The sequence below is a fragment of the Dromiciops gliroides genome, chromosome 6, assembly GCF_019393635.1.
Source record: "Dromiciops gliroides isolate mDroGli1 chromosome 6, mDroGli1.pri, whole genome shotgun sequence".
NCBI classification, from domain to species: domain Eukaryota; kingdom Metazoa; phylum Chordata; class Mammalia; order Microbiotheria; family Microbiotheriidae; genus Dromiciops; species Dromiciops gliroides.
In genome coordinates this window covers 170,220,946-170,234,837 of record NC_057866.1, presented here as the reverse complement: position 1 = coordinate 170,234,837, position 13,892 = coordinate 170,220,946, and the positions used below count along the sequence as shown (strand labels likewise).

At 39.4% G+C, this 13,892-nt stretch overlaps 1 protein-coding gene across 1 annotated transcript in view; it reads right to left on the bottom strand.

Annotated features, from left to right (window-relative positions):
- The window catches only part of LOC122732476, a 141,304-nt gene that overhangs the window by 30,188 nt on the left and 97,224 nt on the right, over positions 1-13,892 (bottom strand). The window contains exons 15-16 of the mRNA XM_043972645.1: positions 12,937-12,988; positions 1,945-2,056 (exon numbers count right to left, since the gene is read on the bottom strand). Coding sequence (XP_043828580.1) covers positions 1,945-2,056; positions 12,937-12,988 — 164 coding nt within the window. The remainder of the gene's footprint in view (positions 1-1,944; positions 2,057-12,936; positions 12,989-13,892) is intronic.

Genomic DNA, 13,892 nt, shown 5'->3' with positions numbered 1-13,892 from the left:
TGGAATAAGAAAGAGCAGTTTAAACTAATGAATTGCCTAAATTATGGAATATCTTTAAATAAATGAAGTTTTATTATTTTTAATATACAATAATTCTAGGTTAACCAAAAGGAACTGTTAACTAGGAAGTTCCTACAATGAATAGGGAATATTGTTTTGGTATCTGGACATTGATAAAGTAATCAAAATTAGTTAATTTTCTCAAATGGGCAAAACGCCCTCATCTCCAACTCCAGTGTCACACATTCTTCTTTACTTATTTCAGAAGAATTTCCCCACAGATAATGAAAAGATTAGTTTGCTAGGTTTCTGAATTACCTTAAATTTTGAATTAATGATGTTCAAATTAGAGAGATTTTTATTCTATTGATTGATTTTTATGTCCAAGAATATGTAGTAACCAGAATTCCCTGCCCCTCCCACACACACACACATTTTCCTAGGATTACATTTAATGCTGAAAGGAAATTTGGAAATTATCTAATACTACTCCCTCATTTTCCAGAAAAGGAACTTGATGCCCAGAGAGATGAAATGATTTGCCCAAGGTGGTGCAGTAGATAGATAGACTCATCTTCAAGAGTTCAAAACCCTCCTTAGACACTTACAAAGCTTTGTGACCCTGGGCAAGTCACTTCACCTTGTTTGTCTAAGTTCCTCATCTGTAAAATGAGCTGGAGAAGGAAATAGCAAACAATTCCAGTATCTTTACTGAGAAAACCCCAAAATGGAGTTACAAAGAGTCGGACAAATGAGGGGGGAAGACAGGATTTGAACCCATGACCTATACTTTCCACTATACCATGCCACCTTTTCATCCAACAGACAGGTTTTGATTTTTGGTATTATTTTAAGCCTTTTATTCCTAAGCCTCAGTTTTCCTTTGATTTCTGGGTTTATCATCAATCTTTTTTTTTTCAATGCTGAGGGGTTTTTTTTAACATTGATTTTTTTAAATTTTGAGTTCCAAATTCTCTCTCCTCCTCCAACCCCTGCCCCACCCATTATACATGTGAAATCATGCAAAACCTATTTTTCCATATTACCTGCTACCATTAATAATAAATTGCACTAATGTAATGATGATAGTCATCATCACTGGTTTTTGTTTGTTTGTTTGTTTTAAACCTTCACAATTCTTTTTAGGCAATTAATAAATGTTTGTGGAAATCCACCTCCCCTGCTGGTCTTATCAGAGCAAATTTGAGGCTTAATCCCAGCTTCCTAAAGATGTTAAGGTTTTTTTTTTTTAACAAAAAGTTCAGGTACACTTGAGACTCCCTGCATATATCTCTCTTCCCCGACTTGATTTATCTGCTTTTTTATTTTACTGTTTTCTCCAACAGCATCATTACCTTGGGTACCTTTCTCATCTTTTCCACACCTGGGATTTGTCTAAAAAAACCATCTCCTGGAGAACTTGGCTCTGCCAGCCTAAGCACTCGTCTAGAAAACATTTACAATTATTAGGTCTTCCTTGACTGGACTCTGCTAAGTTCATTTTCGTCTTCTATCAAATGATAGAATATTTATAAATAACAACACAGTGCCTGACACAGAGTAGGCACCTAATAAAATGTTTATTCTCTTCCCCTTCCCCTTCCCCTTCCTCTTCTCCTATTAAGCGGACAAAGCGGACTTGTCACAAATCTCCTCGCTTCCACATCTCATCTATCAGTTTCTCCCTCTGAAGTTGGGATAAGAGGATCACAGGACTTTGAGCTAAATATGAAAGACCTAAAGAGAACTGTCTAGCCCCACTCATTCTAATTTATACCTCCTCCCAATGGATGAGTTACTGTTCCTTGCCAAATCACAGCACTATCCTTTCCATCATTCAGGTATGTCTACCAAGAAGCCACTGGCAGCCCAAGGTGAGCAGACAGGCTCAGGGACCAGCCTCCATGGCATCAATAAAGCATTGGATGCTGGGGATTCACGTACCTTTCAGTTCATCATCTCCCTCAGGTACATCAGGTGAAATAGATTCCTCTGTTGTAAAGGTGAGATCCTCATGAAATGTTTCAACATGCTGTCCATTAATAAAGATATCAATCTGAAAAAAAAAGTTAAAGTTGTAAAGGATGTTACAGAAAGTCTTTATGAAAGTGAAGGACTGAACTTAGGAAAGACACTGACTACTAAGCTGTTTGTTTGCAATCTACCTTTTTTTTTTTGTTTATCAAGACAAGCAGTAGACTGTCATGCAGCCCCACGGATTCTGCTGCCTGGTGACTCCTCTGGGTGCAAGGAGGCACAACATGCTTCATGAAGTGGCTCCCTGTAATTGCTGTACAAGCCCTCCTCTCTCAAGAAGGGGTTTTCATTGCTTCCTGACTGACTGCAGTATGTGGCAGTGAAACCAATACGGAAGACAAATACTGACCCAGCTTAGGAAGGAATAACAAGCAAGCCTGTAAGCTGCTCACCAGAACTAAGGACTCTTTGTTCCATGTGGATTCATGGGTTGTGTCTGCCTCAGAGGTACAAGTCTCCCTAGAAAAGCAATCCTGACCTCCTCTGCTTTTCCTCTAAGAACTCAGACTCATCTCCAGCACAGTCACATTGCAGTGCCAGGTCTTCACCAAAGATCCTTGCCAGGGTCGACTTCTTATCTGCAGAAGAGAACAGCAAATCTGTCCTACACTCCTCCGAAGAGCCAACTCTCAATTTCCTGGACAAGAGGAAGGGGATCATATTGCTGAGGATCTAAACGAGCCCAGGCCACTTTTATTTGGGTTGCATAACTGTCCCTCTTCTTTAGAATTGCTTTGCATTTACAGGTTTGCCTTCCTTATAATACAGTATTATTATTAATTATTATTTTCTCTTTCTTTCTTTCTGCAGGGCAGAGGGTTAAATGAGTTGCCCAGGGTCACACAGCTAGTGTCAAGTGTCTGAGGGCAGATTTGAACTCAGGTCCTCCTGAATCCAGGACTGGTGCTTTATCCCCTGCGACACCTAGCTGCCATTATTATTATTATTATTATTATTATTATTATTATTATTATTATTATTATTATTATTATTATTATTATTATTATTATTATTATTATTTTGTGTGTGTGAGGCAATTGGGGTTAAGTGACTTGCCCAGGGTCACACAGTTAGTAAGTGTTAAGTGTCTGAGGGCGGATTTGAACTCAGGTACTCCTGAATCCAGGACTGGTGCTTTATCCCCTGTGACACCTAGCTGCCATTATTATTATTATTATTATTATTATTATTATTATTATTATTATTATTATTATTATTATTTTGTGTATGTGAGGCAATTGGGGTTAAGTGACTTGCCCAGGGTCACACAGTAAGTGTTAAGTGTCTGAGGGCGGATTTGAACTCAGGTCCTCCTAACTCCAGGGCCAGTGCTTTATCCACTGCACCATCTAGCTGCCCCCCTGTAATTATTTTCTAAGCACAAACTAACTTATGGTTGTAGGAGGTGGCCCAGGAGAGTACTGGGTAACAGTGATAATAATAATAGTAATAATAATTATATATAGATATATATATGGAGAGAGAGAGAGGTTTGTATATATACAAGTATGTATATTCATGTATAATCCTCACAAAAATCCTATGAGTTAGGTACTGTTATTGTCCCCATTTTATGAATGAGGAAGTTGAGGCAGGCCATGGTTAAGTGACCTGCCCAGGGTCACACATCTTGTAAATGTCTGAAACGGTATTGAACTCAGGTCTTCCTGACCCCAAATCTAGTGCTCTGTGCACTCTACCACCTGGCTGGCAAGAAGCATCTAGTCAGTAATTTAACATTGCTGTGTAAATGACACATAAATGACCTGTGCTGGCACAAATCAGACTGTAAGGTCCTTGAGGACAAGGACCATTGCTTCTTCATCCTTAATCTTCATGAAGCACTAGTCTGATGCCTCACCCTGCATGGAGGGGAGCCTGGGCTCTCTGAGGCTATGTTGGTAGTGCACAAGCACTCGCTTCCATCATGAAAGAGCAGGCCCTGCAGAGAGGCTGCATCTACTATCTGAGGACCCACCTACCCAAGGATGGAGGAACTCCTTCCTCATAAGAACACTGACCACATGATGAACAAGGAATACTTGTTGAATGGAAAGGCAGCTCATCAAGCACACTTTGGAGGAAGAGATTAAGTCCAGATGTTTAGAAGGACTTCCTACATGTCCCACTTGGGAGATGCTGGAATTGGGGGACTGAGGAAGGAGACTGGGCAGTATTTGAGATCTGCTAAGGGGACTGTAGACTGTCATCAGAGGCACATTTGGAACAGAGGTGCTTAAGTTTTTGCTGCCATGGATACCGTCTAAACCAATGGACCCCTCAGAATAATGTTTGTAAATGCATAAAATAGTATTTGTAAATAAAATAGTATTTGTAAATGCATAAAATAGTATTACAAAGGAAACAGATATATTGAAATACAGTTATATATCATATAAAATATGTGCATATGTGCATATGTACATGTGTATTTTTTTTAAAGTTCATAGACCCAGGTTAAGAACCCCTGTGCTATTGGGACCCGGTATGTTTCATCTGAAGAAGGAAGCCTGAATGGAGACATGACACCTGGCCAAGTATTTAATAGACTTTCATAAAGGGGAGGAAGGATTAGGCTTGTTCTACTTTAGTGCCAGGGAACAAAACAAGGATCAATGGGTATAAATTGCCTGAAGGGGGGGGCAGCTAGATGGCGCAGTGGTAAAGCACCGGCCCTAGATTCAGGAGTACCTGAATTCAAATCCAGCCTCAGACACTTAACACTTAACTGGCTGTGTGACCCTGGGCAAGTCACTTAAGCCCTATTGCCTCACTTAACAAAAAAAAATTGCCTGAAGGGACTTCTGTATCGTGAAAAAAGAATCCCAATAATCAGGGCTGTTCAAAAGTGAAGAGGGCTTGGGGCAGCTAGGTGGTGCAGTGGATAAAGCATGGGCCCTGGATTCAGGAGGACCTGAGTTCAAATCCAGCCTCAGACACTTGACACTTACTAGCTGTGTGACCTTGGGCAAGTCACTTAACCCCCACTGCTCCGCAAAAATAAATAAATATATAAAATGAAGAGGGTTGCCTTGGGAGGTGATGAGTTTCCTAAGATCTTAAAGTTAGAAGCTCAAAGATCACTTAGCAGGGTTGTTGTAAAAGGGGTTCTTATTAAGTGGGCATTGCCCCATATGACTTCAGAGATTGCTTCAATCTGAAGTTCTCTGCTTCTGTAATCTGTAATATGGGATTGCTGAAATCATGTGGCTTCCCACTCATTTTGAATTCTTTTTCTTCTACATAAAGTTTATCTGATATCAACCAATGGAGTAGGAGTTATTATAGGAGATCTGCATGGGAAACATATTTTTGTATATTAAAAAATTTGAAAAACAGGCCAAAATACACCATGATTAAAGAGGAAGTGCTCGCCTATGGGAAAGAGTATGAATCATGGACCATCACAAGGCATGGGATCCTGAGATCTTTGGTTTAGAGCTGTGAGAGCCCCTGGAGATGAGTTAATCCCAATGCTTGATTTATGTGGGCTTCTTTTTTTTTTTTTTTTGCGGGGCAATGGGGGTTAAGTGACTTGCCCAGGGTCACACAGCTAGTAAGTGTCAAGTGTCTGAGGCTGGATTTGAACTCAGGCACTCCTGAATCTAGGGCCAGTGCTTTATCCACTGTGCCACCTAGCCGCCCCCTGATTTATGTGGGCTTCTAAGGAACTGCCTCGAGTAGTGGGAGAAACATTTACGCTTCTTATTTTAAGATCATTGTTTTGATACTGCTAAGATTTATCATCCAGGTATAGCACAGTCATTCCTTTCAATAAAACAACTCAAAAAGCATGAAGTTGGCTTAGTCAGCTTGCATCTGGTAGTGGAGAAGATGGCTCAGATGTGTGGGGCAACAAGAAGATAGCCTGTAATTCAACACTTTTGTGGTGAACCCATGAGATACAGATAATTAGGAGCTAACTATATTGCGTACAAATCAGGTTGGAAGCTCCTTGGAGGAACAGGCCAGGATAATAGATGATATATTATAACACACAATATTAATATAATTATAATATTAATATAACAATATTAATAGGATATAATTACTAGAAACATAATAATAGTTAACATTTATATAATGCTTACTATGTGCCAGGCACCTTACAATGATCATTTGATATTCACAACTATCCTGGGAGGTAGGTGCTATTATTATTTTGTTCTTTTATTTTTATTTTTTTATTTTTTGCAGGTCAGTAAAGGTTAAATGACTTGCCCAGAGTCACACAGCTAGTAAGTGTCAAGTGTTTGAGGCTAGATTTGAACTCAGGTCCTCCTGAATTCAGGGCTGGTGCTTTATCCACTACGCCACCTAGCTGCTCCCCCATTATTATTTTAACAAACCGGTGACTTGCCCAGGGTCACACAGCTCATTAGTGTCTGAGGATGGAATTTAACTCAGATCTTCCTGACTGCAGGCCTAGCACTCTGTCCATTGTGCCACCGTGGTACTCTGTACATATTCTGCTGCCCTACTGTTTTATGTAGGTGATCCTGGCATCTTGAAGGTTATCTGCCTAAGGAGCATCAGCTTTGGAAGGTTCTGGCACCATTCTGAAGGAGGATCACCATGAGAGGACCAGGAAGAGCCAACCCAGGCTTCTCCACTTGCTAGGGCCCAACCCAGGGTAATACTCTAAGTCAAAGGATCTAAGGAAGGGGGTAGTCTACTGGGTGATCTCCTGCCTTAAGCGAGAGTCATTTTCTCTGTCCTTCACAATGTAAAATAAGACCAACCTCTACTTTGGGTCCTGTGGGATTTGTAACTGTTCTTGGGGAAGTGTCAGATATGAAAGTCCCTAGATTATAATTGGGTAGGAGATGGGGAAGTGACAGGACCCCAAAGATTACCCAGGCCTTTATGTCTCTGGGGAGTCTAATTTATAATAAAAAGATTAAAAATAGAGATCACTTATGTTCTTTAGTTATTTCATATGTGCAGATCTTTGCTTCCCAACATGGTGAGTCCTTGAAAGATAAAATGTTGCCACATGTCTTCTTTTAAAGGGATTTGGTATAGCTAAAAGAACATAAAAGGAAGAAAAGTCCTGGGTTCAAATGTTACCTTCAACACTTAACTCTAGCTGGCAAATCACTTAACTCTTCTGAGCCTCAACTTCCTCCTCTGTTAAAAGGGCATAATGCCTGTACTACCTGCCTCACAGAGCTATTGTAAGGATCAAATATGTGTAAGGTGTTCTGTGAGCATTAAAGTTGTACACAGATACCAGTCTATATTATCATATTCCCCATAGCTCAGTCAAAAGTCTCTGTGCTCAGTAAGTGCATAAGAAACACTGTTAAAAATTAATTCAATATGGACTTCACCCCAAAAAGAAGTTAGAATATAGGCAGTTTTTGTTTCATTAATTCCTAAGTCACTGAGAACATAACTAGAGCCCCTTAGCATCTGTGGGATATTCAATTTCGGGGGGGGGGGGGATGATGCACTGAAAATAATATTATCAGTCAAAAAGTATTAGGCATCTGCTGTGTACAGAACAGAAACCGCTAGTGATGGTATTAACACAAGTTGTTTTCATGGCACTTATAGCAAAAAAAAAAATGGGATCAGGCAACATATTCTCTAATTAAATTTAAAAGTTATACAGGAAAATTTTGAGAAATTAAATAAAATATTCAAAAGGTTCTACTACATGAGACATCCATGTGAAAGTGTGTATGTGTTGGTGTGTGTGTGTTGTGTGTTTAACCAAATTAGGCTATGCATACAGAAGCACTTTGAAAAATGTCTGTGAAATCTCTGAAAATGGCAAAATGTTATATACACATAGGGCTCTTGTATTATTGTTTGTTTGTTTGTTTTTTTGTGAGGCAATTGGGGTTAAGTGACTTACCCAGGGTCACACAGCTAGTAAGTGTTAAGTGTCTGGGGCCGGATTTGAACTCAGGTCCTCCTGAATCCAGGGCCAGTACTCTATCCACTGCACCACCTAGCTGTTCCTTCTTGTATTATTGTTGATTTTATCACTTCAAATGAAAAATGCAAATGCCTAACAAAATCTCCCTGATTGTGGGAGCTGCAGAGACAACTTAATACTGAGAATGCTCCATAAAAGTCCAAGAAAACACCGGTCCCTACTTTAAAAAAAAAAAAAAAGGATCTAACACTATCTTTGAACATAAATCTCTGTATTGTAACGATTGGAATGCCACCACCTGCTGGAGACTTACTGTGGGAAAGCTCCGCCATGAGGAGAAGGCTCCTGAGGGCAAGACATGTGACCTTTCTTTGGCATCAGGAAGTGATGTTTGCTTGTGGGAGGAAGAGGGGGTGAGGCTAACGCTCTCACTCTCTTTCACCAGAACTCTCATGGAGAGTGGAGCCAAACTGTAGTTCCTGAGATAGCTGAATCTAGGCCTCTCTCTTTCTCTTCACCAAATTCTTATTCTCCTTAATAAATGCTTAAAAGTCTAACTCTTGCTAAAGCTTATAATTTATTGGCGACCACTCATGAGATATTTTAGACAGACTAGCTAGAATTTTAGCCCCTTATAGAATTAAGCTTCAGGATTTTAAAAAGAAAATTCCCTTATGTGAGATTTTCTGGGCTACATTTGGTAAATTCACTTGACCTCTTGTTCCCAAATTTATCTTATGGGCCTAGAACAGAAGGGAAAAAAAAAAGCTGGATTGACTTTGGGAAACTGCAAAGTCCTTTTAATGAGACTAAACTCTCTGAAACAAAAGTCCCTCTTCTTAACCCTAATATCCTTCTGGTGATGTTGTGAGACTTCCTCTTTCATCTTGAAGAATTCAAATTGTGGATCATCCAAAGGGCAGTGGATCAAATGCATGGAAGGCGTTAGCAGGCTACAGGACTTCTCCAACAAAGAGTTATGCAAGATGAAAGAGGAATTATGCAAGAAGAGTAGGAAAAAAGCTAGCCCTCCGTCTATTACCCTATGCCAAACTGGGGACTAGACCTGTGATTTCATTGGGAAAGGGACCTTCCAGGTGAGGAAACTCCTTCTAACAAAGCAGGTTGATACCATCTCAGCAATTTAGAATCTCAGGGGCAGCTGGGATGGATAATGAGAACTGTGAATAAAGCACTGGGCCTGTAGTTTTGAAGACTCTAAATTCAAATCAACCCTCAGACACCTACTAGCTGTGTGATCCCAGGCAAGTCATGGAACCTCTGTTTGCCTCAGTTTCTTCATCTGTAAAATGGAGATAATAAGAATACCCATCTACCAGGATTGTTGTGAGTATGAAATGATGATTGTAAAGCGCTTAGCAGAGTTCCTGGCACATTGTAAACATGATATAAATGTCAGCTATTATTATTATTATTATTATTATATGTTAATTATTATAAAGTACTTAGCACAATGACCTGTGCATAATAAGCTCCACGAAAATGTTAGCTATTATTATGATTAAAGTGTCTATACATAGTGAATGCTATATAAATGTTAGCTATTATTATGATAATTGTTATTATTGTGGAGTTGCCTAGAGCAGTGTTTCTCAAAAGTATGATCCAAGGACCTCTTGGGAGTCCCTGAGACCCTTTCAGGGAATCTTAGAGGTCAAAACTATTTTCATAATAATACTAAGGCATTTTAAATGCCTAATATTGATAGATATATTATTGAGAGATGTTGTTCTTTGTCCTTTGTTCTCAAAGAGGACCATGACATCAGGAGGTGATGTCATGACTTGCAGTGAATTGGATTTAAGTGAGGGAGGGCTGTGCAAAGTCACCAGCCTCACTCTCTCCTCCAGAGCCATCTGGGTCCAGTGGCAAGATATACCTCAGGACAGATGGAGATAGTCTGAGAGGTATATTCTAAATATTGATAGATATAACCCACATAAACAAGAGCTCTTGGAGCGGGGCCTTCAGTTTCAAGATTGTAAAGGGGTCCTGAAGTGAAAGCTTGAGAACCTTTGGCCTAGAATACTAAAAAGTTAAGTGGCTTGCCCAGGGCTACACAGATGGTTGGAACCCGGGTATTTTGGGTTTGGGGACCAGATCTCTAGGCTGTCCCTCTGCTCCATATTGGCTCTTAGGTATTTGCTGATTCCAATTATTTGCACTTGATTCAAAAAAGCATCTCTGAGCTTTAATCCTGAGTAAACTGAATAGAATTTAATGTTAAATAAATTACTCAATTCTAATAATTGTTTATAATTTCTGCTTGTAGTGGGCTGTTAAAAGTCTCTAGTGGATTGAATGCCTCAAAGCTTACTTACTTCTATAGAAAACAAACCTAGAATTCATATCATTATTTGAATGACTATAGACTTGTTTCTTCCCTACTGTTTCTGATCCCTTGCCAACTACCAACCGGACCACAAATTCCATTAGACAGAGCCCTAACTGTCACTAGGTGATGCCAACATGGTGGAAGAGGTTGCATTTCCTTCTTAAGGGGAAAGGTACTCCATGATAGGTCCTACTTCCTCTGGACTGCTTGCTGTCCATGTACCCTTTTTCAAAGTGCTCTGCTAGGGTAGGCCATATACTCAACAACTGCCCCTAGGCCTCCACCCCTAGAGTTTGTTCAGTCACAGTAGCACCACCTCACTCTCAAATCTCAAGAGGGTGAGGGGACTGTCCTCTCCACTACTGATACCTCTTCTCACTCCCCAAGTACACTGTTTTTTGTATCACCACGTCTATACTTCTACCATGATATTATCATGTCAGTGGAATGGGTGAGGAGTCACACACACACACACACACACACACACACACACACTCTGACATACACATAATCTGCTTAACTGCTTTTTCCACAGGTAAAATACTCCTGGTTATGGTTCTAAAATAATGGATTGGGGGCAGCTAGGTTGCGTAGTGGATAGAGCACTGATCCTGGAGTCAGGAGTAACTGGGTTCAAATCCGGCCTCAGACACTTAACACTTACTAGCTGTGTGACCCTGGGCAAGTCACTTAACCCCAATTGCCTCACTAAAAAAAAAAATAATAATGGATTGTCCCTTAGTCTCCTTAGTTAGTGCAGGGAGTCACCAATTTATTTATTTAGAATATATGCGTGTTCTACTTTCGTAAAGATTCGAGGCTCTTACAGATGAACTCAAAACATAGAGGTACAAGAATGCACTTAAATATAAGTCAAACAAAGCCAATTTAAAGAGTACAGATAGCAGACAAATATGCTCCGGCTCTGGAAGTCTGCCTTGCCTTCTCTCAAATGAGATAAAATATCTAAAGGGCTTTGTAAACTCTAATGTGTTAAATAAATGAGTTATTATTATTATTATTAGTGCTACTAGCACCCTGTTTCCAAAAAGGAACAATGGAGTTCCACGTCATATGCCTAATTAGAAGATACAAAATTGGGGGCAGCTAGGTGGCACAGTGAATAAAGCACCAGCCCTGGATTCAGGGGGAGCTGAGTTCAAATCCAACCTCAGACACTTAACACTTACTAGCTGTGTGACCCTGGGCAAATCACTTAACCCTCATTGGCCTGCAAAAACAAACAAACAAACAAAAAGAAGATATAAAATTATCCATAATACCCCAGTCATTCAGTCAACCAAAACTCCAAAGGAAAGAGCAGATCAATGAATCCAGAAACCAGTGGATACTGCAGAAGGACACTAAAAAGATGCAAAGCTCTTTACTTGAAATATGCTTATCTATAAACTTTTTTGTTGTTTTTATTGTTCAGTCCAATTGGCGACCTCCATTTGGGGTTTTACTGGAGTGGTTTGCCGTTTCCTTTTCCAGCTCATTTTAAGTGACTTGCCTAAGGTCACACACCTAATAAGTGTCTGAGGCCAGATTTAAATTTATGAAGATGAACCTTACTGATTCCAAGCCCAGTGCTCTATCCACTGGGATACCTAGCTTCCCCTAAAGGGGTGACAGGGTGGGCCTCCATAAGTAATCTTGGAAGCCTTTTTATGTGTTAACTACAGGTAAACAAGGATCTTAAAGCAGGGATTGACCCCAGCAAGGTCAGTAAAATCTGTTATTTGTTCAAGGGCACAGATTAGGTTACAGAAGAATTCATTCATTAACTTGCCTTTTTTCAACCTAAAGAAACTTGCTAAGTTTGTGCTCTTCAATTTTTATCAGCAAATAAACTTGGAACAGGCGCAATTTGCTAATTACAATTTTAGTTCTGCCTCCTTAAACTTGACCGTCAGCTTCTAACTCTTCCCTTATTTTTCAGGTATGTCTCTAGCTTCAATATTCTTAGTACAACTTTGGTTTTGATATGCTTGGCATTTCTCATTGTTGGCAAAACTCTACTCTCTATGTAAAATTTGGGACATGAATTTATTTTTTCATTTAGGTCTATAATTGGAAGGATATTATATTTTATGTATTTTTATTATATTATATATTTAATGATACTCCCCCCCCCAACTGTGTTGCAACAGAGGTCAATGGTCTAATTATTAAAGAAAAGATTTATGGTTGATAAAGGACTGAGCTCCTAAAAATACATATTTAAAAGGTCAGCAAATACAATTACAAACACCTGAAAATGGGTTCCAGAGGTAAACAGGACATGGTCCTTCCATCCTCACAGGGACATACTATAGGCACTTTTGCTCCATGAGGGATAACCCTCACCTAACCGCAATACCCTATTCCCTAATTATACAACTTTCTAGGAACTAGAGGAGATACAAAATTAAGATATCATTTCATTGGTTAGTGTTTTATTGTACTTACAAGAACTAATAAAATCCATTCTGATGGATGCCTACCCAAATTAAATTTTCAAAAATGTTATCTATATATCACAATAGAACTGAAAAACTTCATGGTTTTAATTTATTTCTTCTGTCTCTACTTTATCAGCAACATTTCCAATACAAAACAATTTCCAATTGGCCATTAGGCCAATAGAATTAGCAAGTTTAGAAATATCACTTACCTTGACATTTCTTTGGGGATACAGGAAGAAAAATGGTTTCAGAACTGAAGATCTGGAGACAGAAAGAAAGAAAGATAATTAGGGTCAGCCCCAAAATTATGAAGACTACAGAAAAGGGAGTGAGAGTTGCTTACTATGTCTACACACTTCCTGGTTACACCATAGTTTGTTTCTGCTTCTTATATACTAATATACTTCCTTCCTCATCTCCCTTTTTGCTTATCAGGGGAAAACCTGATAATTATTCTATTAAAAAATGTGTTACCATAAAAATACTGCTGATCTACTTACAAGAAGGCTATGAAGCTTCACTTTTTTTTTCTAGTTGTAATAGTATATTTTCATTAATTCATAAACACTTTTCCACCCAGCCTTCTGTTAAGGGCTAAAATTCTATCTAGACTGTCTAAAATATCTAATGAGTGGTCGCCAATAAATTATAAGCTTTAGCAAGAGTTAGACTTTTAAGCATTTATTAAGGAGAATAAGAATTTGGTAAAGAGAGAGAGAAAGGCCTAGATTCCTATCTATTAAAGGGAGAACGCATTTCTAGCTCCCCTCTCCACCAGCGTCCTCAGGAAAGAGAGTGAGACCAAGCGCCAGTCTCTTCCTTCCTCCTCTCACTAGTCCGTGTCACTTCCTGACGCCAAAGAAAAGACTCCTGGTCTTGCCCTCAAAGACCTTCGCTTCATGGGCGGAACTCTTCTACAGTAAGTCTCCAGCAGGTAGCATCATTCCAATGGTTACACTTCCTCATGACCAATGGTGTTCAACCGTGAGACTACAGAATGATGTTGTCTGTGGTTCTAGAACCAAAGTTAACCCCACCTTTGTGTAGATCCAACATTTGGTCTTAATCACAAGTACAAGGAAACAGACACAAGTACACACATCCAAAATGGGAGCACACAAATGTAAATGGGGATAGACAAATGTAGAAATAAAAGAGTAATCCA